At 39.3% G+C, this 27,609-nt stretch overlaps 2 protein-coding genes across 8 annotated transcripts in view; both read left to right on the top strand.

Moving 5' to 3' along the window:
- The window catches only part of zmym4.1 (zinc finger MYM-type containing 4, tandem duplicate 1), a 36,040-nt gene extending 32,203 nt beyond the window's left edge, over positions 1–3,837 (top strand). For all 7 annotated transcript variants that reach the window (XM_033637157.2, XM_033637155.2, XM_033637159.2 and 4 more), the window contains exons 24-27: positions 380–494; positions 598–846; positions 1,996–2,122; positions 2,449–3,837. In XM_033637157.2, coding sequence (XP_033493048.1) covers positions 380–494; positions 598–846; positions 1,996–2,122; positions 2,449–2,692 — 735 coding nt within the window. In that variant the 3' untranslated portion in view covers positions 2,693–3,837. The remainder of the gene's footprint in view (positions 1–379; positions 495–597; positions 847–1,995; positions 2,123–2,448) is intronic.
- A 273-nt stretch (positions 3,838–4,110) lies between these two features.
- Positions 4,111–27,609, top strand: part of LOC117263603 (uncharacterized) — a 61,196-nt gene continuing 37,697 nt past the window's right edge. Inside the window, exons 1-15 of the mRNA XM_033637152.2 lie at positions 4,111–4,222; positions 5,551–5,661; positions 6,266–6,419; positions 6,557–6,749; positions 10,091–10,162; positions 11,827–13,765; positions 13,881–13,973; positions 14,919–15,032; positions 15,765–15,921; positions 16,546–16,738; positions 18,109–18,180; positions 19,781–21,644; positions 23,530–23,607; positions 23,894–24,376; positions 26,546–27,028. Of these exons, the coding sequence (XP_033493043.2) occupies positions 5,556–5,661; positions 6,266–6,419; positions 6,557–6,749; positions 10,091–10,162; positions 11,827–13,765; positions 13,881–13,973; positions 14,919–15,032; positions 15,765–15,921; positions 16,546–16,738; positions 18,109–18,180; positions 19,781–21,644; positions 23,530–23,607; positions 23,894–24,376; positions 26,546–27,028 (6,001 nt within the window). The 5' untranslated portion in view covers positions 4,111–4,222; positions 5,551–5,555. The remainder of the gene's footprint in view (positions 4,223–5,550; positions 5,662–6,265; positions 6,420–6,556; positions 6,750–10,090; positions 10,163–11,826; positions 13,766–13,880; positions 13,974–14,918; positions 15,033–15,764; positions 15,922–16,545; positions 16,739–18,108; positions 18,181–19,780; positions 21,645–23,529; positions 23,608–23,893; positions 24,377–26,545; positions 27,029–27,609) is intronic.

The raw sequence follows: 27,609 nt of genomic DNA on the forward strand, positions 1-27,609 counted from the left end.
ACCTTTGTCACATTAAAAAAAGTCAGAAAAAAATGAAGAATGTGTCTATATCGGATTGATTATATCTGTTTTTATTAAAGAATAGCAGTGCAAACGTAGGTCTGCTAACTTATTGATTGTACTTTCTATAACTTCTACTTAATAAAAGCATCTTGCTGATTTACTAGTGGAAAGGTTTTAATGTGAAGCAGCAGGAAAGGTGCAATTTGCAATAGCAGAAACCAAACACAACTCCAATACAGCTGATAGTGATCAGGTAACAGTAGAATAAGGCAGAAATATCTACTTAAATGCATTCATCAACAAATACACTATAGTTAAATACATGACAGTTATGTCTTTGCTTATTATGTCTCTGTAACCTCTCATCTCTCTCTAGTACCTGTTTGAGAACGGTCGTGTGGAGAACATATTCATGGATCGGTTCTACAACAAGTTCTCCACCGAGTTCACTAATATGCTGAGAGGATTCAAACCCTCTATCACAGCAAGCGGTGAGTTATACATGTTTTTCATTGTTTCTTTGTCTTCTGTCAGTTTGTGTTTCACACCAACATTTGACCAGATTTCTAACCGCCCCTCTCCCTCTCTCTACAGGTTATATCCATTCCCGTGTGGAGGAGGAGTATCTTTGGGACTGTAAACAGTTGGGGGCGTACTCCCCCATCGTCCTCCTCAACACTCTGCTCTTCTTCTGCTGCAAGTACTTTGGCTTCACCACAGTGGAGCAGCACCGTCAGCTGTCCTTCGCCCACGTCATGCGCTGCACCAAAACCAACCCGAACAACACCAAGACGACCTTTCTGCGCTTCTATCCCCCAATATCCATAAACGAGCCAGAGTCAGGTACCAGTGTGGCTGATGGTCGAAATGAAGTACTGATTTGTTTCAACACATGGCTGTACAGATTTTAAGTAGCGATGTCCTGATCAATTTTTTTTGCCCCCGATCCTGATCCAAGTCAGTAAATATATGGTATGTGCTGACTCAGAGTTCTGATCAGATACTTCTGTTGTCCCACATAATACAGCTTTACAGTGCGCACTCAAGTACTTGAAAGTCACTAATATCAGTCCAATGCAGGCCATAGCCTGTGCTTAATAATGGAATAGCTCTGCAATGTGTTAAAAAAATCTGTGCATCCAAGCTGTTTCTCATTGTTTTATTTATTGATTTATTTTTACAGAATAAGTCAATATAAATGAAATAACACACACCCCCCTTAAATCCTGGTGAGCTTGTGGCTGTCTTGAGGGAATTTCTCTGAGAGTATTCTCCACTTGTTTGTTGCTTCGCTGCATCATTTGCCTAAATTATGCGGCTGAGCTGTATTCTGTTGTGTTTTTATTTGTCGTCTTAACATCTTTTTTGTAGATTAGGTTGCATTAATAAATTACCCTTATTGGCTTTTTGCTCGCAGGGCTTTTGTTGCAGTAACGGGGTGAGTGTAGTTGTCATAAGCTCTGCATAGTTAACAGTTTCTCCTCTGAGCAAGGAGTTCAGTCACCCTGCACCACAGATGACAGCAGAACCAAGACCCTCCTACACTGAGCTAAAATGAAACGAGTGCTTATAACTTTCATACTCATACTGAGATTTTGTTTATGGCAAGTGGTGTTCTGCAGTGGATGGGGCTCAGCCCTGCTCTTGCACACACATGAAGCTCGGTGAAGTGGAGGAGATACAAGACAGCAGAGAGTTGGAGAGTTACCAGCAGCTGCACTCGTTGGCATTGCTGTGCATTAAAGCTTCGCGAGTAGAAATGGCTTATGTAAAACAAAGGATCGGATCAGGCTCTGTATAGCTCAATTCAGCCAATCCCATTCAGTTAAAAAAATGCCTTGATTGACTCTGATACAGAACTTTAAGATCAGATAGGGACATCCCTGTTTTTAAGAAAGTAAAACACATCAGCAGTCCTCTTAAATTAAAATATTTTTTTAATTTATTGGATTTAGATTAAAAATGGTATAAATGTGTTTGTGCCCTCTTCAGATCCAGAGGTTCCGGCAAAGAAGCGTAAGGAAGAGGAGAGTAAAGAGGATATCCTGGAGATGATGGAGAACACAGAGAACCCTCTCCGCTGTCCAGTCAGACTGTATGAGTTCTATCTTTCCAAGTGGTGAGTTTATACAAACTGAACTACTTAGAATGACCAAAAACTGTTTTAGTGTTCGTATGGACACCTCACTATTGTTTAAAGATGGACCTGAAAAATTGTGAAACTATCCTTTAATGCGTGTATTAAGTAACTTTGCCCAAGCAAAATATTGACACCCACAAGCTGGTGTGTCCGTTGTTGCTTAAGAATTTAAAATGTTGACTGTCTTGCCCTACCAAATTCCTTTATCGTGTCTCTATCAAGACTAAAATGAAACTTAAAGCTGCACATTGGTCTCCTTAATTCGCTGATAGTCATGTTGACATTAACAACTCTCTTCCATCCAGCTCGGAGTCAGTCAAGCAGCGCACCAACCTGTTCTACCTTCACCCTGAGCGCTGTTGCGTCCCCAACAGCCCCCTGTGGTTCTCTTCTACCCCTCTGGATGACAACACCATGGAGGCCATGCTCATCCGCATCCTCACTGTCAGGGAGCTGCATCTAAAAGCAAGGCAAGATGGAGGGACTGAACAGAAAACACTTGATGATCCACCATTTATACCTGACGAACAAGATGGGGATTCAGAGTGATGAAAAGCAGAAGTGACCTTTTATTGGTGCAGCGGCTTGTGGTGTAAATATTTGTAGATAAACTGTTCATTTAAACATTGCCCAATAAACAGAAATGAACTGAATAAATCTCTGGCATACATAACTACAATGTGCAGAACTGCGAAGAAAGTCATGCTTCCTAAAACACATGTTGTGTAGGTGGGACTAAAGACAGCTCAGCATTCAGACTGTTAACTACTGCTCAGGAGGACACATTGTTGTCCTTCTGTTTTGTCTGCTGAATGGTTGCTTTTCATAGATAATGCTACTTTTTTCCTTCCACGTTACAATTCCTTCATTTCTCGTGCAAACTGGACTTAAGGTTTTTTTGTCCTTGTTTAAAAAAGCTACAATGAAAAACTGTTTTGATCGCTGTTAATGTCAATGAGTAAATGTCCAGAAGACAAACTGAAAACAACTTTCCGTGATGTAGATGTAAACACTCAATCATCATGTTGAGTGACAAACCTGCAGTGTACTTTGATTTTCAACTGTGCATCAATGCCGTTATTTGGTGTCAGTCAAAGAGCACATGCTTATTTCCAGACCCAGTATTTTTGCACAGATTTATACCCAATATCTGTTAAGTCTTTCTCAGAAATTTAGGAATTACACTGAATAACAAAATAATTCCTGGAATTCATAGGAAATCATACCAAAGTGTGACATGGCTGGATTATTTCCTTTTTATATCTTCTTGTAAAATTGATGTTCCAGAGGCTTCTCCAACTTGCCACGGTGAAATGTTAAAGATAAATTTACACAATAACTTAATAATTTTGTTTGTCAGATAACTTTACTTGCAAAAAGTCTGGTCAGAGTGATGTTTAATTTTTTGTCCTATACATTTAATGAAACAATTTTCTATATTTGCCTCATCAATAGAAATGGACCAATTTCATCACCAGTGTCCAAATGATGGGAATAAAAAATGTTAGGAATTGATTTGAAAACAGTTTAAAAAAAAAAAAAATGTATCACTGTATAAAAAGGCTGTCAACTTTATTGCCATTTGGGGAAAAAACAACACAATTTTACCTGTTTGTTGAACGCACTGAAATGGCTGCCAAGGTTCTGAGTATTTTCTATTGTATGTTGTTTTTAAATAAACACATTTCAAAACGTAGTTGTTTTTGAGACCACAGTTACAGGAGTTTAAGTGATTATAAGATGTTTATTGTGTATTAGCTCGTACACAAGGACAATAAACGAGTCTTTTTATGTGTGTGTCCCCATAAACCACATATACCAGTAATTTCGTGAAGGACTGTCCTCGCTGTGAAATAATGGTCTTCCCCTGGTCAAGATGCCTACGACTTCTGATTGGCTGCTTCCAGTGTCAGTCGGCGATGTTACAATCTGATTGGCTGGATTTGCCGCCTTCACCGTAGGTAATACAGCGTCATCGTCACGAGGTCTGTTGAAAGACGAGAGAAACGAAAGATGGCTGCCACTGTGTTAGCTACAATTGTACCACTTCTTGCAAGTACTGTGGGATATTGAAGAAAGGTAAACGTGTTTTAAATATATATATATTAAAGTTACGTGCATTTAAGTCAAAAGCAGAAGATAGTTTGTTGGCAAACTACTGCTAGCTTCTGTAACACTTGCTGATTAGTGTTAGCATGCTAGCAAGGCATGTTTGCAGGAGAAAGTAAACAGTCCAATACAACTCTGGCTTAACAAAAATGGCTTGATAGAAACACAGTTAGACAATGCTTTATAGAACAGACCACAGCCTACTTATTCAGGTTTCTCACTTTTTTCCCAATGGTCATAGTCTCAACACAGGTTTCTTTACTGTGCATGTTCATATGGTATTTAAACATGAACTTTGTTTAAAGACTGCATTTGTGCATGGAGTTGACAGCAAATGGAGACAAAATAGTTTAATTTCACTTCACTAAACTGACAATAGGGTGGTAAATATTACAAGTGAGTAATGGACATGCAGCTTAACAAGGACAAAGCTGAACAATGTAAGGAAACATTTGACCATTGTGTACAAGTAAAAAATTTATACAAAAAGGATAAATATATAAGCAATATCACAGTGACATCTGTAAAAAAAAAATAGGACAGTAGTGCAATGGTGCAGAGAGCAAAGGGTAAATATGGCATATTCATTTCTGGAAAGCTTCCAAATCGCTTTGATTATATTAGTCCTACACATCTGTACACAAGTTGTGATTGGGTCTTCTTTAGATTATCATTTGGCAAAATAGAGTTTATACTTGCCAGGTGTGGCAGCACACACTGGATAAAAAAACATCACAGAAATGAATATTGTGAGCGCTTGCACACTTGTCCTGAGTGATGGATTTTAAGTTTAAGTTGTAGTTGAGTTAACCAAGCTTGCTTCAATCTTTCATGCACAGACACACAGACATAATGTTTTAAAGGTTTTTTTTTGTTGTTTTTTTTTTTACACATGCAAATCACAGTGTTTCACATGTCATAGCCCCAAAGTGTTTCTGTTGGCTAACTAACCTATTGTTTCAAAGTAGTGTTGTACATGTCCTATATCAGAAAGTGATTAAAATACTTATTAACAGGGGCGCCGGTGGCTTAGTGGTAGAGCAGGTGCCCCATGAACAAGGCTGTCGCTGCAGCGGCCCGGGCTCGACTCCAGCCCGTGGTCCTTCGCTGCATGTCACTCCCTCTCTCTCTCCCCCCTTCACACTTATCTGTCCTATACATCAAAGGCTAAAAAGCCCCAAAAAATATCTTTAAAAAAAAAAAATACTTATTAACATTCAAAATGTAATATATTTACAGCATGCTCAGCTGATCTTTTATCACCCTAATCTAATTTAGCATGTTTGGATTTTTTTCAGTTGTCATGGAGCATAAGGGTCAACTGTCTCCAGAGCAAGATGCCCTAGAGCACATAATTGCTTGTAGGGACAAACCCTTCCTGGAGGAAAGGTTTATTGACTCCTTTAAAGGTAGGAAGTACATTTCCAATAGCAGTCTCTATGTTGGTAACGAAGGGATTTCTGGTATTACCTTACAGCGGGCTTTTATGTAGATATTAATGATAAAAAACATCCTTATCTTGTGTGTTAGAAAGGGAGTTTGAGTGAACTCAGTGCCTCCCAGATGTAGTGTTGCTAAACATTGGTGCTTTAAAATGTTCTTATAGATTCAACAGGAGTGGGGCCATGATCAGAGACAAGTACTGATATTTACAGTTTATTGTCCATTTTTATGCCCACATACAGACTTGATATTGTTCTTTTCTGTCTGTTAATGAAAGACATGCTGGAAAATGCACAGCAACCCAGTTTAAAGTTGGACAAGTCACACAGAGGGAAAAATTAAATGACTGCACAGTAAAAGATTATAGAAATATGTTTATTCTTTTTTTTGGAAGGGTGGATGGGGATGACATGTTAATTGAATGCCAAGAGGAGATTTGTCTCTCATTCTTAAAATACATTTGTTGAAAATAAAACCGATGTTATGGTCACGCATATCACCATTGACTCTCGTAACTGCCACCAGCATCACATGTGACTTAGGTTTTCATGTCAATCTTTACCCCTCCAGGGAGAGGAGTGTTCACCCACAAAGGCATTGAACCATCCACGTTTGTTGTTGAATATCGGGGAAAGATTTCTTCTCATAAAGACAAAACACCAAAGCGTGGGGATACTCTGAACAATTATTTGTTTGAGTTTCCATGGATAGGAGCACAGTGGTGGTAAGCTTTCAGTTTGTCATAAAGAGACTTGGTTAGGTTATCTGCAGTTTATTAATGTGTTTTATGATGAAACAATACAGTCAAGTGTAGTCATTTTAAGAGGGGTTTGAGTTTTATTAAGAGTATTTTTATTGCAGCATTGATGCCTCGAAAGAGGACGGGACCCTTGGACGACTTGTGAATGATGATCACATAAGTCCCAACTGTGAAATGAAGAAAATTGTCTATGAGGGAAAACCACACTTATGCCTATTTGCAGTGACAGAAATATCTCCAGGCGAAGAGATAACCTACAACTATGGGGACTCAGCTTACCCATGGCGATCAAAGGTAAGATTTTTATATAAACAGAGCCTTGCTTTTAGATTTCTGCCATAAAAATTTCAGTCACTTGCCAGAATATTATTTACACCTAGTTAATACTAATCCTGTATAAAAAGTCAAAATGTAGTGCTGTTAATTGCATCATGATACATATAGACCAGGCCAGTATTGCGTCAACACTAAAGCCAAGCACCCTTTTGGAGAAAAGAAATGTGCTGTCACATCAGGAGAAAAATGCCAAAAAGCTATTGTGTAGCAGGTTAACCAAGGTTTTCACACAAAGATTTGAGATAATACCTGGTGATCCAAACATTGATAATATCCAGCCACTCTGTTGTGTCATTGATCTACTTGAACGGGGAAAGACTAAAGGGACACAACAGTGATAAAACCTGAATTTATTAAGTTATCACGAACGCTCAGTTTCAGGAAAGGTCACAAATCAATTATTTAACGTGTCTATGAAATCAATGTTTGTTTGACAAGAAATAACTTCATACCAACTTGTCAAACATATAGTCCAAACACAGGTCAAGTTACACTGACTTTTTACATCACTCAAAAAGGGACACTGGTGTCTTGTGAAGTACCCTTACGTGTCAGTCTGGCATATTAAGCTAGTTGGTGGCAGGAATGACTAAGGAGCAAGTAAAGTTAGCAAGCAGCTTTGCAGTTTTCTTATCCGTAATGTATGGCTTTGTCACAAAATATAGGCCTACAAATTCTAAACTACTTGAATAAAGTCATGGAAATGGTGTAGTTAAATATTATGGAAAAGTTTTGAAAATTCATTGTTAAAAATGTGTGGAACCCTGTGGCTAATAGAAAATATAATTAAAAAAAGCAACTGAGTGTAAACACCAGGCATGTCCAAAGTCCATCCTGGGGTCAAATTTGATCAGCCCACAGCGGTCAAAATATACCTTTGGCTTGCCATACAATATTACTTTATTAAGTAAGTTCACTTTTTCATTCACCTCACGATAGCAGGACTACACTGCCTGGCCAAAAAAAAAGTCGCCACCTGGATTTAACTAAGCAAATAGGTACGAGCCTCCTATTGGATAATTACTGCATGGGCGATTATCTTTCAGATGGCAACAAGTTATTTAACCCCAACTGGTGCAATGAGTTGCTTCTCATTTCCTAAACAACCATGTCGAAAGACACATCCCATGGTCGTGGAAAAGATGTTAGTCTGTTTGAGAAGGGTCATATCATTGGCATGCATCAAGCAGAGAAAACATCTAAGGAGATTGCAGAAACTACTAAAATTGGGTTAAGAACTGTCCAACGCATTATTAAAAACTGGAAGGATAGTGGGGACCCATCGTCTTCGAGGAAGAAATGTGGCCAGAAAAAATCCTCAATGATCGTGATCGGCGATCACTTAAACGTTTGGTGAGATCAAATCGAAGAAAAACAACAGTAGAACTCAGGGCTATGTTTAATAGTGAAAGTAAGAGCATTTCCACACGCACAATGTGAAGGGAACTCAAGGGATTGGGACTGAACAGCTGTGTAGCCTTAAGAAAACCACTAATCAGTGAGGCTAACCGGAAAAAAAGGCTTCAATTTGCTAGGGAGCATAAAGATTGGACTCTGGAGCAATGGAAGAAGGTCATGTGGTCTGATGAGTCCAGATTTACCCTGTTCCAGAGTGATGGGCGCATCAGGGTAAGAAGAGAGGCAGATGAAGTGATGCACCCATCATGCCTAGTGCCTACTGTACAAGCCTGTGGGGGCAGTGTTATGATCTGGGGTTGCTGCAGTTGGTCAGGTCTAGGTTCAGCAACAGTATGTGCTCAAAGAATGAGGTCAGCTGACTACCTGAATATACTGAATGACCAGGTTATTCCATCAATGGATTTTTTCTTCCCTGATGGCACGGGCATATTCCAAGATGACAATGCCAGGATTCATTGGGCTCAAATTGTGAAAGACTGGTTCAGGGAGCATGAGACATCATTTTCACACATGGATTGGCCACCACAGAGTCCAGACCTTAACCCCATTGAGAATCTTTGGGATGTGCTGGAGAAGGCTTTGCGCAGCGGTCAGACTCTACCATCATCAATGCAAGATCTTGGTGAAAAATTAATGCAACACTGGATGGAAATAAATCTTGTGACATTGCAGAAGCTTATCGAAACAATGCCACAGCGAATGCGTGCCGTAATCAAAGCTAAAGGCAGTCCAACGAAATATTAGAGTGTATGACCTTTTTTTTTGGTGGTGACTTTTTTTTTGGCCAGGCAGTGTATAACACAATTTGAAGAAATGCACCAAGTAGGAGCCGCACACACTAATGTGCTTTCATAAACACACAGTAAATCAGCAAACAAATGGTTGCCTAACAGCCAACATTTCCTGCTAGGTAGCAGACATGGCCACAGCACAAAAAGCCAAAGGCTAAAGGATTTATTTATTTTTTATTTTTTTAAATGATAACTGAGAAGCAGCTGGCCACCAGATAAGTCCACATTATTTTTCCGGCCCCCATTCAGAAAAAGTTTGTATACCCCTGGTATACATCATGTTATAGTTGTGAGGTGATGTAGGGTTTTGATTTCAGACAGTCTTCAGCCCTATGGTTCTGCATTTAGAGTGAAAGCTATTACTGTTGTTAATCACAGCAGAATGCGGAATTGTTTTAGTCAAACCACATCAAAAAGCACCACATCTAGTATGTATACTGTTGTAGAGACACAGAAGTTCAATGTTGTTTATTATCATAATGGCTGTAGCCATAATGGCAGTCATGGGCAGTGTGCATTTTTGAGCCTGCAGGGGAGCTATTATCATTTAATGATAATTATGTTATTTCATACACACTAAAGCTCTTTTTGGAACATCCAAACACATCAAATTTCAATGACACTGTGCTGACAGTAACTTACCTGTCTCTGTCCAGTTTACTTGAAAAGGGTCAGACTTTGTGCTTAAATTTATTAGACCAATATGTGTGCATTTGTGTGTGTGTGTGTGTGTGTGTGTGCAAAATGACCTGCAATAAATCTTCATTGTGGAAACAAGCCGGATAAAATTACATTTAATAATAATGAATGGAATTCTCACAATGTATGGCAGTATTTCACAATTTCATGGTTTTATTATATATATTGTCTGTATTCATTTATATGATTATTTATTTAATTTAGTCTCATTTATTCAATCTTGGACACTTAGACTCTCCATACATCTTGCAAACACATAGAGTATATTTTGATTAAGGCAGTACACATAGTGACTCAGATTTGCAGTTTGCAAAATTGCAGTTTATAATGCAGGAAAACCCAAGTGTCAAGTTTTCACACAACTTTTCGAACATATTTTGACATTTACAGGAGTCCTATGAGGGATCGAGTGCCTCATACTCACGCCTTTATGATTCGACATCAACACCAAGGAATGAAAGGGTATGTAGTAGACTACACTGAATGCTTTTACAGACTGTCTACGTGGACTTGTCTGGCTTCTCCAGCAAATAAGACCTCACTGTAGCATTATCGACATATGCAGACTCTGATCTCACACACTTCTAAAGATCGCAAATAAAAATTCAAAAGACAAATTGTGGTTTAACTGGAGGGTGTTTGCTGATTTTTGGCCAGGTTCAGTACCTCCTTAAGTTTTCACTGGTCGCCTGGCAACCTTACAGTGATTACAGGACTTAGTAAAAGGCTGTGTCCCGAATTAATCACTATCCATGGTAGTGAGCCCACTATTATGGTAAGGCAGAGACCGCTGGTAAACGGAGATGGCCCACATTCCATTCATTTTCTGTATCTGTGTCGTGTGGGATCACCACTGCCCCGCCCCTTTAGGAGACTAGTGACGGTCCTGAGTCTATTTATTCCAATGGGAAAGGTGAGTACAGATTGTGACCAGTTCTCAATCAACTGAAGAGATTGTATGCTCGGTTGACATCAGACATTAAGCTAGCAGGTGAAAACAAGTGGTAAAATAAGGAGCAAACATTAAATTTGTACTGTCTTTAGTGCTGGATTTCTTTGAATCTAGTTTTAATCTTTGCCAGCCACACAACAAGCAGAAGGCACTGGTGCATATGTTTATTGAGACTGTCATGTCTGTCTACATGACTGTGGGTCAGTTGCCTTCAATATGTCATGTTTGTATTGTAATATTCTGTACTTCTTAACTCTTCCCCCTGTCAAATACCCACATAATATACTATGAACAAACTAAAACTAATACTGAAACTAATATAATCTAAAGTCAAAATAAATGTTAAAAAAACAAAAACAAACTAGATTGAAATGAGCAAACCCACTCTGGAAACTAACTGAAACCAAGCTACATTGAGAAGAAAAAAAAACCCCAAATACAAGTAAAAACTAATGAAAAATACAAAATTATTATAACTCTCACTTACACTTAAATTGAGGCGTAATTACTGTTACAGAGCTTTGCTTGCTGTCTGCCACATTGCAATATGGGATATTGATGCTGGTGTAGTGTCCAGTGCTTTCAGACTGTAGTATTTCACCAGAAATGGATCGTTATTTTCATGTTGTTGGTTTCATGTTAAGGATTCGGACATACTAAAAAATCTTGCATACTGTTTGAGTGTACAGATTATAGATATAATGTATTAATTAATCAGCTGTAGAGGTGATGACAGGTGGGTTTTGTTACTTTTGAATAGAGACTGGCTAGCTGTTCCCCCGTTTTCACTTTTAAAGGTACAGTTTTTAGGAATTTGGGGGGATATATATATATCATTTTTAAAAAAGGATGTTGTCATTAGTTTATAATATAATCACCGTAGAATGAGCTGTTTATATTTATATAGAGATCGGATCCTCTTCTACGGAGTGCACCATGTTGCACTGCCATGTTTTATAGTACCCAAGACCAGACAAATCAAACACTGGCTATAGATACAGCCATTTGCGCTTTCACATTTTTGCATTTTCACGTTTTCTCATTAGCCACTATAGTTAGCTGCCCCTCTGAAACAATTCTTTTTTTGAGGCACACTAGCAAACAGCAAATTGCATGTTCATTTGTGTATAACGTTATGTTTGTATAAAATTCCTTGTATGTACTGTATTTCCAGCTTGAGGACTCATCAGCTTCCAGCTTTGAAAATTCCTGCTCTGATGATGATGATGATGATGACGATGACGACAAACTACCTGATAGCGGGCCGAGTTGTCGCAATGACAGTTTTGCTGACATCAACACTCAGCTGGATTTCAGGGACAGTTCACCTTTTGCAGATTTAGATTCTTCTCAAGACATGACAGGAACTTCCATGATGCAATCAGATGATGCTTCTTGCATCCAGCAGGAGGACGAGGCCTTTTTCAGCCCTAATGATCACAGATGGGGTGTAAACTTCAGATCCCGCAAGCCTAGAAAGAACTCCGAAGACCCTCTTTACACCAGTAAAAATTACTGTTATGTTTGTGGGAAAGGTGTTTGTAAAATTTCTCGTCATCTTTTAAAGCATGCTGATGAAGAGCCTGAAATCGCTGAAGCTTTTGCTTTTCCCCATAACTCCAAGGAACGAAAAAGGTTATTAAACGAATTACGTAACAGGGGAAATTACAAACATAATCAAGAAGTGTTGAAGAACAACAGTGGAGAGTTAAAACTTAGAAGACGGCCAAAAACCGGGGAGATCAATACTAAAACCTACGCTCACTGTCTACACTGTAAAGCCATGTTTAGTCGTAACGAGATGTGGAGGCATGTAGCCAAATGTCCTTCCAGGACAACATCAAACTCTTCAGCAGGAGGCAAGACATATGTCCTAACAGAAATGGCTCTTGCAGAGTCCCCATTCTCCCGAACACTTCCATCTGGCGTGTGGAAGTTGCTTGTAACTATGAAACCAGATGAAATTACATCTGCAGTTCAAAATGATTTCCTCCTAATAAAGCTGGCACAGTCTTTATCTGATAAGTATGGAAATAATCCAAATAAACGTGATTACATCAGACAGAAGCTGCGAGAAATGGGAAGACTTTTGCTTGCGCTGCATAAAAAGTCAGTATTTAGCTTCGAAGATGCCACCGAACCCAAAAACTTCTACAAAGTTGTTGAGGCTGTCAAAGACATTGCTGGTTTCAATGAAAAGAAGCAGAGCTACAACAAGCCATCTCTTGCTTTGAAAATAGGACATTCATTGAAAAAAATATGCACCATTGTCCTCAGTGGAGTTGATGGCAATGAGCAGATGATGAGAGACAAAAAGACATTCATGAAACTTTGTGTTAAAGAATGGTCTGCACTCGTCTCCCATACAGCCCTCGCTTCGTTGAGTGGACGAAAAGTAAACAACCCGTCTACCATACCATTCACTTGTGATGTGCAGATGTTCTACATGTACCTAGAGACAACATCTGCTTCTGCCATGGAAACGCTGAAGAAGTATGAAAGCCCACAGGTCTACAATGCACTTTGCAGAGTGACACTTGCACAAGCATCTGTCTTAAGCAAATGTGCATCTGAGGTTTCAAAAATGACACTGAAGACATTCCAGGAGAGAGACGTCTCCACCCAAGTGTTGTCCAAGCACTTCATCAGATTCAATATTCCGAGCAGGAGTGGCCAAGACGTTGCTGTTTTGTTGACCTCTGAACTTATCAGTGCTATAACTCTGCTTGTGAGCAAGAGACAAGCCTGTGGTGTACACAAAGACAATCCTTTCTTGTTTGCAAAGCCCAACTCTTCTCCCACAAGCCTCTACCACGGAGGGAACTGCGTCAGAGCTTTTTCAAGTCTATGTCGTGCAAAGAAACCAGAGTATCTCAGGTCGGTGCATCTTCACAAGCACATCGCAAGAATCTTCCAGATTCTCAACCTGGAGAACGATGAGCTAGATCATCTAGCTAAACTGTTGGGCCACGACATCCGGGCTGACAGGCACTATTATCGGCTGCCAGAGGCAGCTGTGGAACTTGCAAAAATAGCAAAACTTCTTCTGGCAATGGAAAAGGGTTCTCTGGAAAGATTCAAAGGAAACTCTCTGGACGAAATCGAGATTGAAGGTACATGTCCAGTGTAATACACACATCAGACCTGCCAGTGCCAGCTTATTTATCAGAGACAAGTCCCTTCTTAAACTAAATATAAACAAAGACTGTGTCTTGCTTTTCATTCCAGATGAACTGGAGCCGGATGTGGAGCAGGGCAACCCTGAAGAGTCTGATGATGAGGAGGATAATGAAGAATCAGATCTTTTGCCTCAGCAGAGCGGTATGTTGAAAGGATGACTCCCTCCTGAAACCATTAATCTGTAACACAACTTTTATTTAGAATACCGTACAACACTGAAGTTGATAATGCACATTGCTACACTGTCTCTCAGCTGATTTTTTTTTGGGGGGGGGGGGGGGGGGGGGGGTAAATTTTATTAAATAATAAATCATTTAAATTATTAAAATGTGAAATTAAACGTACAGTATGTAATTTGCTGCCCCTAGGGTTCTCTCAATCAAAACAACAAAAGACAAAGCAATGCCGTCATTGCAATCTATTTCTCCCCTGTCTATTTTATGTGAAAATCTGTGTTTCTCTGACACTGTTCAGCTTGTCATGAAGGAGCCGCTAGCCTAGAACCTGCTAGTGTGTGCTCACCTTTTTCTCTGGTAACACAAGATCCAGAAGGTCAGGATTTTCTGACACAGTTCAAAACATAGTTAAAAATGACCAAGATTTTAAAAGTATATCTAAATAATGTGGCTCATGCAGTGAGAGCTTATGATGCCGCTGACAGGCGATGGAGACCAAATCACACGCACCATGTACTTGATTAAATACATGTTTCTTTTGGTTTGAACATTGTTGGAAATGTTTGGGACAATGTAAGTAAACAACTCAACGAAATATATGATGTTGGTTCAGTGGTTCTTAGACATTGTAATGCAGAAAAGTTAGATATTATATAAAATAATAACTATTTTAGTTATTATATAAATCAAATGACTCATAAGCATCATGATGAGGCAATAAAAATGAAATAACTGGCAATAAAAGTTAGAAACCGCAGTTACCGTCTAGTGGAAGCAAAACTGCGCTGACTAGACCAAACCAGACTTGTTACCACAGGTTGAACACATCTTCAGTCTTCCAAGATAAACGCAAACCAGTGTTAGTTTTGATTATGCTTTCATATTTAATATATTTTGATCATTTTTCCAGTTGCTGCAGAACAACAAGGCAGTCATCTGACTCCTGAGCAAGATGCACTGCAGCACATAAAGGCCTGCAGAGACAAACCCTTCCTGGAGGACAGGTTTATCAACCCCCTTAAAGGTTTGTTTGTTTGTTTTTTTAATGTAACCATTTGTTTAAACATGTAGTCTTAATGACATCTAGATTTCTACCTAACCCATTAAGACCTGATGCACCATATGTGTGTATATTCCTGTAAGACAGGGTACAGCAAGAGTGCATTTTATTCTTTGCACTCAAGAATGAGCTGATGAGAATTTGGTGGTCAAAGGCCAAGGTTACTGTGAGATCATAATGTTCTGCAAAAAAACACTTTGCTGGCCATTACTCCACGTCATATCTCAGGAACAGAAGGGAAGACATTTGGTCAGATACTGTATTGGTGACATTTATCTTGGGTGCCCACCTTGAAACTGTGCCCATTGTGTAGATCTTCTGTGCTACCGGGGGGAAGATGTGTGTGAAGCCTCCATGTTTTTACTGACATGCATGTAAACTTTAAGTGCAACTTGACTTGTATACAGAGGCATACAACCACAAGGCAGCAATTCTAGTTTATGTTAGGTGTCTATCTGCTTCACAGGCTGATAAATAAAGGTTTTGTTAAATGTTGACAATTCTATCATGTTTTTTAAAAGGCCCTTGTGTTTTAGGAGGTTGTTTTAAACAATGCTCAGGTTTTAGTATGCTTTTTCAAAGGACTTGAAGGACCTTAGATCTTTATTAAAAAGAGACCTTAGGCACACAAGAGCCATCAATAGGATGTTTGGTCAGTAATTAGATGTAACATGGACTGTGTTTTTATTCTTGCAGGGATTGGCGTGTTTACCCATGAAGCCATTGAACCATCCGCCTTCGTTGTTGAGTTACGGGGGAACATCTTCTCTCAGAAAGAAACCAGGAACAAGAAGTGTGGTGTTACTTTGAACAATTACATGTTTGACTTCTCATGGAATGGAACAAACTGGCGGTGAGTTTACAGCTTAAAATTTTCAGATTAAAAAAATGTAAAGAAAGTATAACCTGATCAGGTTAAATTTAGAATTCACATCCTGATGGGATATGTAGAAATTGATACCTGCCTCCTAAAGATTTTGCTGGCAGCAAGTAAAAAGGCCATTGCAAAATACTGGCTTCAGAAAAACTGTCCCCACATAACTCCTAAAAGAACTGGGAGACAGATCTCTCGTAATTATTGTTTTTACAGTGTTCAACTTTTTATTTTAGAATAGGCAAATTTACCTTGATTTACTGATCCGCCCACGACCTCATATTTGTTTGCTTTTTTGGTTCTTATATGCTTTGTGCTTATTGTCTTTGTAATGTTGAATATGTTTATAGATTGAGATTTTAAAAAAGAGTGTGAATTTGGATAAGGTGAACAGAATGTAAGAGGATGTTAAAAAAAAAGTAAAAGTACTTAATTCACATGTAAAATTAAATTGTTTGAGTACAGCAGGTGTCTGTTGACATCTCTAAAGTGATAGAATTGCAAAATATTTAACAGTCTGTCACAACCTTCAATCCCTGTCAGTGTCATAAATCCAATATTTAAAGAGTAATTGAAGTGTCATTAAGACTATTTTGTTTGCAGTATTGATGCTTCAAAAGATGACGGGACCCTCGGGAGACTTGTGAATGACAATCATGAAAGCCCCAACTGCGAAATGAAGAAAATTGTCTTCGAGGGAAAACCACACTTGTGCCTGTTTGCAGTGGAGAAAATATCTCCTGGCGAGGAGATAACTTACAACTATGGGGAGTCCTCCTACCCATGGCGCTCACGGGTACATTTGTTTTCTGTTTTTAAATATGTGCTGTGTTTATGACAGAAAGTAATATTTTTCCATTATCGTAGATAATTTAAACATACCTTTTTATATTTATTTCAGACATGTCTACAAATGTATTTTACTGTTCTGCCCTCCTCTGTTTATGCCATAATATGAGAAGATTATCCTTATATGACGACATCCAATTCTTCAAAATCAAAATATCTCTGAAATACTGTCATTGGACATATTGTCAACAAAGATTGAACATTATAGCTTTGCCGAGGTAGGATTTCTACCAGATAATGTTGTATTGGGTTGCCTTAGATCAGGGGTGTCAAACTTAGTTTAGTTCATGGGCCACCTACAGCCCAGTTTGATCTCAAATGGGCTGGATCTGTAAAACCATTGCATAATAACCTGCAATTAATGACACCAAATGTTTCCCTTTTCTTTTAGTGTAAAGAAGTAAAAATACACTCTGAAACATTCATCCTTTTACAAAACAGATGATGAAAGTCTGAGATGTCATTAGAAAAATTTGTGAAATTTTAAAAAATGTCAAATTTCAGTTTGTCTACTACTCACATGTTCATACATTTCCACTCCTGTGCAGTAATGCTGGCATCACCACACCACACTAAAGTGGAAGCTACTGAGACCTGGTTAAGTTTTCCCCTGCCTTACAAAACATTTACAAATCAAAGTTTTTGGCAGTGCCTCAACAATAGGGTTCAACCAATATTGTTTTAAAATAGACATCTGACATAGCTGCTGATTGACAATATTCTACACAGTATTTAATATCTTTAAGTGTGACTGCAATAAGTGTTTGTTGTGTACTCTAGTCAAAGTAAAAAGCCTCTGAAGCAGCAATATACATGAAATAGGCTGTTCACTGTTCTACTTGCTCCTGAAACCTGGCCCTCAGGAAGTAAGGTGGGCTTTAAAGCCAATTTCATTGTGGCCAAACAGTGGTATTGCAACTCCCGGGTCCACCACACAATGTTATTGGGCCTAAAAATACTTTGTCTCATAGATTTACAATGTGAAAGAGATGTCTGTGAAACCATGGATAAATTTTTGTCACAACCCCCGTCAGATGACTTGTGTCATTATCAGGATTTAATTAATTTGATCCGATAACAGTTAGAAAGTCTAGAATAGCTGCACAATTAAATTATTTTATCCCCATTCAAATTAGCAGAGCACTAAACTGGAAGTAGCTGGCTCAGCTGGCGAAACTGTCTTTATGTGCCTGCTCTTTGGGCACAATGATGTAGAACCAGCGCCAATCATCGGGGTAATTTCATACGGCAGAAATGCAAAACGTCATGTTGTGTTTTCATTTTTTCTCATGACTTCCATCCTCTTCATATTTACAGGAATCCAGTGAGGGACTGAATACATCACAAACAGACCTAAATGCTGCAGCATCTTCGTCAGAGAATGAAAGTGTAAGTATTGATGGATTTCCCTTATTAAACATCAGGGCGATGGGGCAGAGGGTTAGGTGTTAATGACGTCACTGGTGTCTCCTTTATTGTTGCAGCAAAAGTTTTTTTCATTTTCATTAGCAATTAAGATATCGTCTTTCAATTATTTCAGGGCTACATCTTGTGAGTATTTCCATCCTTGATTAATCTGCCAATCATTTTCTTGTTGATCTGTTTTTGATTGGCTGCACATGCTCTCTTCTAATGCCAGTGGAGATTATTGATAGTGAAAACTTTGGCTCAATCCCAATACACCTCTTGCCCATACCACTTAGCCCTTATTCCTCTGTTTTGCGTGTTCATCTCTACGGGTAGGGTGTCCTGATTCTTGCTGGGATAGAGTGATAGGGTGAAGGGTTGGGGCTACATGGCCCTCAAAACTGAGGTTTTCAGAGATGCACTCAAAACCGGATTTAATGGCAAATTGGCTGCACAAGCAACAAAAGAAACCCACAAATGCATTTTCTTTGTTAATAAAAATTCAAGAATTATGATTACCATCGTCGTTTCATGTATTATTGTTCTTTTCTTTATAACAAGCATAACAAAAGAAATCACTGGTATTATGTTAATGTCTCAGTAGCTAACTAGCTAGCTTACTAACGTTACATTGTTCTTGTGGATTTGTGTATGACAGTCCTGCATTTTTGACATATTTCCATAATGCATCCCCCTGTTTGACGCCCAAAATTTAACTGAAGTCAAGCAACTAAGTTACTGCTCCTCTATCAGTGCAGACTGACAGGGTAGGAGCACGGGTTGCTAATGTTAGCCTACAGAGCACCGCCAGTGGCCTGGTAATGAAGCATTGATTTGCTTTTTTATTTGATGACTTTTTGGATCGATTAATAGCTTGAAACTTTAGTTGTGAACAAATTGCGAGTGTTCATGCTTGTCTGTCTTACATAAATGCCATTTGACCTTTGATGACATATTAGGGTCTTGAAGGGTAGTCCCATTTCACAGAGGAAGGTTCTAGCCACTACCCCTTGCAACTCTGTTTTAGGGGCAAACGAGCACTGAAAATGAGAGGTAGTGGTAAACATAAGAAATGGGATTGGTCCAAAGTTAAGGAAGTTGAAGAAGGGCTAATTTATCTTATACCTTTTATTGATGCATATCTCGCAAAGCCAGCTCTAAAAATATGTATTAACCCACCATCAATCCATATAATGTAAACATTAAAGCACAATACAGCATAGTTATATGCAATGTATCCTTGTAATATTGCAGTGGTGATTTGAATCTGGCTCTGAACTATAAATCAATACTTACGGCACACAGGTAGATATCTGCAGAAGGACTCTTGTTAACCTGTTTGTATCAAGCAGAAATCTGGCTTAAAATTACACGATTGGAAAAGCAGCATAGGAACATACATTTCTTTCATCTACCTCAAAGTGAGACGGATAAGAGAACAAAACAAGCTCTCTCTTTGTTGAGAGATTATGAGGTTCTCATACCCTATTGGTAAATGCTGTCAGAAAATTGAAAATGTCTGTCATGTGTGTATTATTTTGTGTTATGTTAAGTGTGTAAAATTACTTGTTCACAATTACAGGATGAGGACTCAGCAGGACCCTCCAGTTCTGCAGCATCTTGCTGTGATGAAGACTATGTACCATCTACTAGCAACAACAGCCAGCAGTGTCCGAGTTTCACACAGTCAAATTCCTCTAAAGAGCAGAGCTTTCAGCAGCAACCCATTGATGCTTCATCCATCCAGGAGGAGGACGAGACTGATTATAGCTCTGGTGATTTTACCTCGGATGAAGAGCCCAGAGCCCCCTCATTCACCAACAGAAATTACTGCTACGTTTGTGGGAAAGCCCAGTCTAAAATTTCTCGTCATCTTTACAAACATAAAAATGAAGAGCCTGATATAGCTGAAGTTTTGAAGCTGCGCAAAAACTCCAAAGAACGGAAACGGCTACTGGATAAGTTACGAGACAGGGGAAATTACAAACATAATCAAGAGGTTTTGAAGACTAACTGCGGAGAACTGAAAGTGAAAAGAAGACATTTAGACAGGCTCGACAATGCAAAAACATTTGCACATTGTCTTTATTGTAAAGGCATGTACGTTCGTGAGGAGATGTGCCGACATATGCAAAGGTGTGCTAGAAAGAAGCTCACACAACCTTCACCACGGGGCAAGACTAAAGTCTTAGCTTTGGTTGCTGTTGCAGAGTCAACAGACCCTCAAAATATCTCATCAGAAGTGAGGGAGATGTTAAACACACTGAAGAACGATGAGATATCATCTGAAGTCCAGAAAGATTCCCTTTTACTGCAGCTGGCACAGTGTTTGTACCACACCAATGAGAGCAAAACAAAAAAAGAGGAACTCGTCAAAATCAGGCTGAGGCAAATGGGACGGCTCCTGTTAATATTAAAGAAAAGGTCAATAGGTAGCTTTGAAGATGCTATCAAACCCCAAAACTTCAGCAAAGTTGTTGAAGCAGTGAGAGAACTCTCTGGCTTCAGTGAAGAGACAAACTCCAGTGGCAGTCCAAGTTTAATGCTCAGATTGGGATATTTGCTGAAGAAAATTGGTGACATTAACTTTGCCAGAGCTTTGAAAGAGGAAGCTGATAAAGAGTCAATACGTGAAGCAGAGACATTTACAAAGTTGTGTGCGAAAGAATGGAAATCCGTCCCTCCAAAGGCAAAAAACCTGCCAACTGTACCATTCATACATGATGTGCAGCTTTTCTATCAGTGCACGGAGAAGACAGCAGCTTCTGCAGCAAAAAGCCTGACGATGTATGAAAGCTCCCCGGTCTATACTGCGCTTCTCAGAGTGACACTTGCGCAAATGTCAGTCTACAACAAAAATATGGCCGAAGTTTCAAAAGCAACCCTCAAGTCATTTAAGGAACGGGATGAGACTGAGCTTCACAAAGATGCTGCTGTTAGCAAGTCGCAGTTTGAGCAAATTCTGTCAAAGGACACTATGAAGATCAACCTGATGAGCGACAGCGGCCAAAAAGTTGCTGTAACGTTGACAACCACACTCCTCGCTGCAGTAACACTGCTTGTGAACAAGAGAGAAGCTTGTGGTGTGCATGAAAATAATCCTTTCTTATTTGCAAGACCTGATGCCCAATGTACAAGCTACTTTCAGGGACACGTGTGCGCTGTCACTTTCACAGGTCGCTGTGGTGCAAAGAACAAGGCAAGCCTCCGGTCTGTGTTTTTTAAAACGTCCATTGTAAGACTTTTCCAGATTCTTAGCCTCACAAATGACGACCTTGGTCAGCTCGCTAAACTGTTGGGCCCCAGAATTCAGACCGACAGAGAGTATTATCAGAAGCCAGAGGCAGCTGTTGACATTGCAAAAATGTTAGAGCTGCTCTCAGCAATGGAAAATGGAACTTTTGAAAGATTCGAAGGGAAATCTCTTGAGGAAATTGAGATTTCAGGTATGTGTCAAGTTTAACACTTAAAGTCCAGTGTGAAGGATTTAAGGTGAAATATCGGTAGAAATAGAATATAGTATTCATAACAATGTTTTCATTAGTTTATAATCACCTGAAAATAAGAATCATGTTTTGCTACCTTAAAATGAGCAGTTTCTATCTACATATGGAGCAAGTCCTCCCCTATAGAGTCCACCATGTTGTTCTACAGTAGCCCAGAGCAGAGCTAGATAGTGCCATTCACATTTTGATCTTGGTCATCGTAGTTTTTTGACATGTTTGGCACATGGGAGAAGTTTCATTTCTGCCACATCACTGCTAGATGCCACTAAATCCTAAACACTGGACCTTTACGGTGTTGATGTGGAGATTTATCTCTTTATATTTTACAAACAAAAGTTTTGTTTGTAAAACACATCCAGAGTTGCTGACAAAATGCATTGTGTTTATCAATTAGCCTGTTTATACCCACCTGGTAACGCATGCATTTTGATGATCCAAACCCCAGGGGACAGCAGATACACATCACTGTTCACACCTGTGTCTATTATGCCTATCCAGCATGGACTTGATGAAAAAATGGACATAGCTACTGTGGCATCACCCATTTGTGCACTGCTGTTTTGAAGCCTCAAGTTCGGCATTTTGGCCATTGTCATCTTGTTATGTTAGAGCCAAAAGTGACCATATTTACAGTACAGTTGTCATGAATGTGAAAAGTAGCTGTCAAGACCAAAACTGTTTATTCTTTTTCGATTATTTTTGTTGAATTTTGCCTCTTATGATAGGCCAGTTCAGATAGGGATGATGTGCAGCAAAGGGCCTCATGCTGAAATCAAACCCACGCCGCTGCAGAAGGCTCAGCCTATATGGGGCGTACACTGAGCTGGAGATGGCCCCTTGACCCCTCTTGTTGTTTCTACCAGACTGTAAACATGTTTATTTCTACTATACAGTTGAGCATTTTAACACTGGGGGCCATGGAGATTGACTCTGTTTTGGAGCCAGCCTCAAGTGGCCATTAGAGGAACTGCAGTTTTTGGCAACTCGATGGTGGCTTCATTTTTCAGCCTTGGAGGTTACCACTTGTTCCAGCTGAACCAGTTGTGTCCAGATTTCATTACTGGCTATGTCACTTACGCTAGGTCAAAGGGACCCATGCATGGTTATTACGTCCACACTCTTGCTAGCTGCTTGCTAGTCAAGTTAGCGCTTGTGACAGTACAGCTGGAGATATGAATGAAATCTTTGTGAATGCGTCATGTTATAAAGCATTTGCACGGTGTCACCAACAACCCCCACATCCTGCATTGATGACGTAGTTCTTGTTGGGGCTGCATCAGGAAGCATACACGTTTACACTACAAAGGATATGTGGTTAAATGCATCCCAGTCCACCTTGGCTTGACTGCTCAGATCTCATTGCACCTTAGTGGTCATTTACACTTGTATTTAGGGTTGTCCACTTGTGATTGGATCACCCAAGACGCATGCTAATACCAGGTATAAACAGGTTCATTTAGGTCTAAGAAACAAGTTGACTGCAATTCCTTCCTCAAAACGTTTTTTTAAACATGTTTAAACCTGTGATGTTTCCTTCCATGGTTAGTTTGTAGTGGTCGTCTTCTTCTCTGCCTCTCACTGGCACATCACTGTGTTTCCGTGGTACATTACCATCAACCCCACAATGTAGCTTCACAGAAAGTCTAACCTGCAAATAAAAGGACATTTTGGAAGACATAGCCTTTACAAATCTAATTTAATTTTTTATTAAATAAGCAACATTAACTCTTTAAGTTTTTATATTAAAGTCTTTATATTGATTGAAACCATGTCATTCAGTGCATTGTTACTACAAATGTATACAATATCTTGCTTTTCTTTGAAGATGAATTGGAGCCAGATGTGGAGCTTGCCGACCCCGAAAACAGTGATAATGAAGAATCAGAGAATTCTCTTCTGAGCGGTATGTGTTAGACACAAACTACCCATTGATCTGAATCATACATTCTTTCAGAGAAGTTTTCCATGTAGAAATATTTAGTGGCATTAAGGCTGGTTATAGGCATCACAACACAAGTATTCTCATGCTTAAATTAATTTAACTTTCAAAAATAGTGATTTTATTGCAGCAATAGATTAAGTATGAACAAAGAGTTGGTAGAATGTACATCAAGTGTTAGATTAAAAGTAAATAATGAACAAGATAAGTGTTGATAATCTTCACACAGCTCTACCTGTATCTCCTGTAGGTGTCTCCTTCACTAAAGGCTCCTCTTCAGCAAAAAAGAAACGCAGTAGAGGTTCCTTATTGAAGAAGACACCTAGCCAAGGCCGGAGCAAGAAGCGGGAGAGTGAAAACAAGCCATCTGAGCAGAGTGATGAGAGAAATGAAAAGGTGAATACAGAGCAGGGTGACAGATCAGAGGAAATACCTGCAAGCTGTGACGTCAACATACCTGAAGTAACAGTTCCTCGCAAGAATGGGGACAGTACAAACATTTCTTTCAGTGATGACGACGAGGACATGAATGTGGACTTTGACATTGACATAGACACCGATGACGACATGGTTGGAAATAAGGAAAATGATCAAGATGGTGACACAAATGGCTCAACACCTTTAATGCCACATGTGAAAAAACAAGCTAACAAGCAGTCCAGTGTTGCGGACCTTGACGAGACCATGGAAACTGATGCAGTGAACCATGAGAGAGAAGATCAAAAGAAAGGAGGTGAGTTTGATTGGAGGGATGTGGATAGGAGATCCTCTGACATCTTTAATACAGGTAAAGTCCAGTTCAGACCAAAGATTCACGACGTGGCAAAACAGTTTAAGAACGTCGCAGAGGGAGCTGCAGCGGTGTGAACTGGTCCACCTCAGCTCGACTCAAACTAGCAGAAGGTGTCACCTGCAACATAGCTTTTCAGGTCGCCAGTGGCTGGTTTTAGAACATAAGGCATGCCACCTGCTTTAACAGCCAATTAGAAAATAAGAATCAGATTTATCTGATTTAGAGGTTAAATCTGAACAAAGTATTCATATGCTTAAATTACTTTAACTTTCAAAAACAGTGATTTTAATGCAGCAATAGATTAAGTATGAACAAAGGGTTTGTAGGCAAGTCCGTAGGGACATTTCTGTCCATCTCTCTTAATCTGCATTTTCAGTTTGCGCTTAAAAAACTTGAATGGAGACATTAAAAAATTTAAAAAAATCTTGAAATATTGCTAAAAGAATTTTACGCTTGGGGGAAGTGGAAAAGTTGGTGAAATTGATTAAGTGTAACAGAAACAAGCAGTGAATAAATGATGGCATACAGCCATGAGGTATCATTAATTCATAGGCCACTAAAGCTCTCTTCATTATCTCTAGATTGCTTTTAATACACTTATGCACACAGGGCTGTAAGAACTTTTCCTAGAGCACATAACTATAATCTTAGTTGTTTCAAACTCTATTTTTTGATTGTCCTCTGTGCTTTCCATTATTATACATACATTGTTTTCCTTCATGTGAGAGATTTGACTGGGGATCTTTCAACTAGGTTATCTCGTTGCACCCTCGCCTGCTGTGGTGCCTGACTGGAGAATTAGCGCCACTTACTGCTTACCTTGATGCAACAAAGCCTAATGTTCACTTAACAGTAGTAGATGGAAAAGCACATAAATTCGTATTATCTTCTGCCGATTATATAATTTGATGGGAGCCCAACTATTTACAGGTTAATATTGGAGTCAGGTGACTTGGTTACTTTGCCAAGTTGGGGGTGTGCAGCCTGTCGCCTGATGCTCTTCCTCCACCAGCTCACTGTAGCTGTGCCCCTTTGTCCATTGCTCTCTGCAATATTTCAAACAAATTGTCAAAAAATGCTGAAAATGGCTCTTGTCTTGTTTTGGAGACAGATTTTTGATGAACGATAGCAGTAAGCTCTAAGCTCAATGAAAACATATTTTCTGTGATTACTTCATAATAAAAGTCAAAGCGTGTTATGTCAGTTAAATGCTTCTAATGTGAAGCTAAAGCAGTTGAAAAATGTTCGGTTTGCATTTGCAGTATCTTATTACAGCATTGTTTCCACAAGTTTTGCTCTTGACACACGTTTCGTATTATTGCTGATATATAAATATTGCAATACTTACAGATACTCAGTGGGCCATAGGCTCAGTCAGATTAGAAAGTAACTTAACAGACATTTATTTAGATTAAAATCTTCAAGATTATTACTTCAAAATCAATTTAATTCCATTACCCACAGGAGTGAGAAAGATTCACTTTAAAACAACAAATTAACATTGTCAGCATTTTGTTTTTGAACAATGTTTTTGGGTGTATTTCTTTTTTATTACACAAAACAGGAGGACTGTTATTTCTATGAACTTCACACTAAAACCGAGCAAAATAATTTATATATTTTATCTAATAAGTGCACTGTACTTAAGAGTGGGAGCCATAAGCAAAGAATATAGGACATAACAAATTACTTTAATGCCATAACCAAGCCCTGACATATAGATATTTATATCTAAAATACTTTGCAGTTATGAGCACATACATTTTTAGCTATGATCAACTCACTGAGATAAAGGGGAATCACTTGCATCGTACTTGACACATTACAGAGCTTTATTCAAGGAGGTGAATCGGAATTAACTCAGCAGTCTTTGAAATTTTGTTCACTCCTCTTAATAGCTTTATTAATTATATTGAAATACCACTAAAAATCTGCTACAAGGCAGAGAATAATAATAAACATCCTAACAATAATAACACTCCCTTGGTGAACCTTGGTGAATTTTTAAGTCTCCATCTGAATGTACATCAAGTGTTAAAATAGAAGTAAATAATGAACAAGATAAGTGTTGATAGTCTTCTCACACAGCTCTACCTGTATCTCCTGTAGGTGTCTCCTTCACTAAAGGCTCCTCTTCAGCAAAAAAGAAACGCAGTAGAGGTTCCTTATCGAAGAAGACACCTAGCCAAGGCCAGAGCAAGAAGCGGGAGAGTGAAAACAAGCCATCTGAGCTGAGTGATGAGAGAAATGAAAAGGTAAACACAGAGCAGGGTGACAGATCAGAGGAAATACCTGCGGGCTGTGACGTCAACACACCTGAAGTAACAGTTCCTCGCAAGAATGGGGACAGTACAAACATTTCTTTCAGTGATGATGACGAGGACATGAATGTGGACTTTGACATTGACATAGACACCGATGACGACATGGTTGGAAATAAGGAAAATGATCAAGATGGTGACACAAATGGCTCAACACCTTTGATACCACATGTGAAAAAACAAGCTAACAAGCAGTCCAGTGTTGCGGAACTTGACGAGACCATGGAAACTGATGCAGTGAACCATGAGAGAGAAGATCAAAAGAAAGGAGGTGAGTTTGATTGGAGGGATGTGGATAGGAGATCCTCTGACATCTTAAATACAGGTAAAGTCCAGTTCAGACCAAAGATTCACGACGTGGCAAAACAGTTTAAGAACATTGCAGTGGGAGCTGCAGCGGTGTGAACTGGTCCACCTCAGCTCGACTCAAACTAGCAGATGGTGTCACCTGCAACATAGCTTTTCAGGTCGCCAGTGGCTGGTTTTAGAACACAAGGCATGCCACCTGCTTTAACAGCCAATTAGCTTGGCCAAGTCAGTTACAAACTATCAGCAGATGGTGTGTTAGCTTGCTGTGGCAACATTGCTGCATTCTCTGACAACAAGCCTTAGTCCTTGCCGAGCCTGAGTCCACTTCATTTACATCCCCGTGGCTGATGACACATATGTCTCCATCCTCATGGCTTGTTGGTGTCAGACGGTGGGTCGCTGCTGCTGGTCACTGTATGTGTGCACATCACACACACACATACTCATTGACCGATTACTTGGCGTTGGTTATTTTAATTATTGTGGTGGTGCATGTATTATGACTACAGTACATCTGAGGCTCAGGCTGTTTTCTTTTTGTTT

This window comes from Epinephelus lanceolatus, chromosome 16 (assembly GCF_041903045.1).
Source record: "Epinephelus lanceolatus isolate andai-2023 chromosome 16, ASM4190304v1, whole genome shotgun sequence".
In the NCBI taxonomy this organism is placed as follows: Eukaryota; Metazoa; Chordata; class Actinopteri; order Perciformes; family Serranidae; genus Epinephelus; species Epinephelus lanceolatus.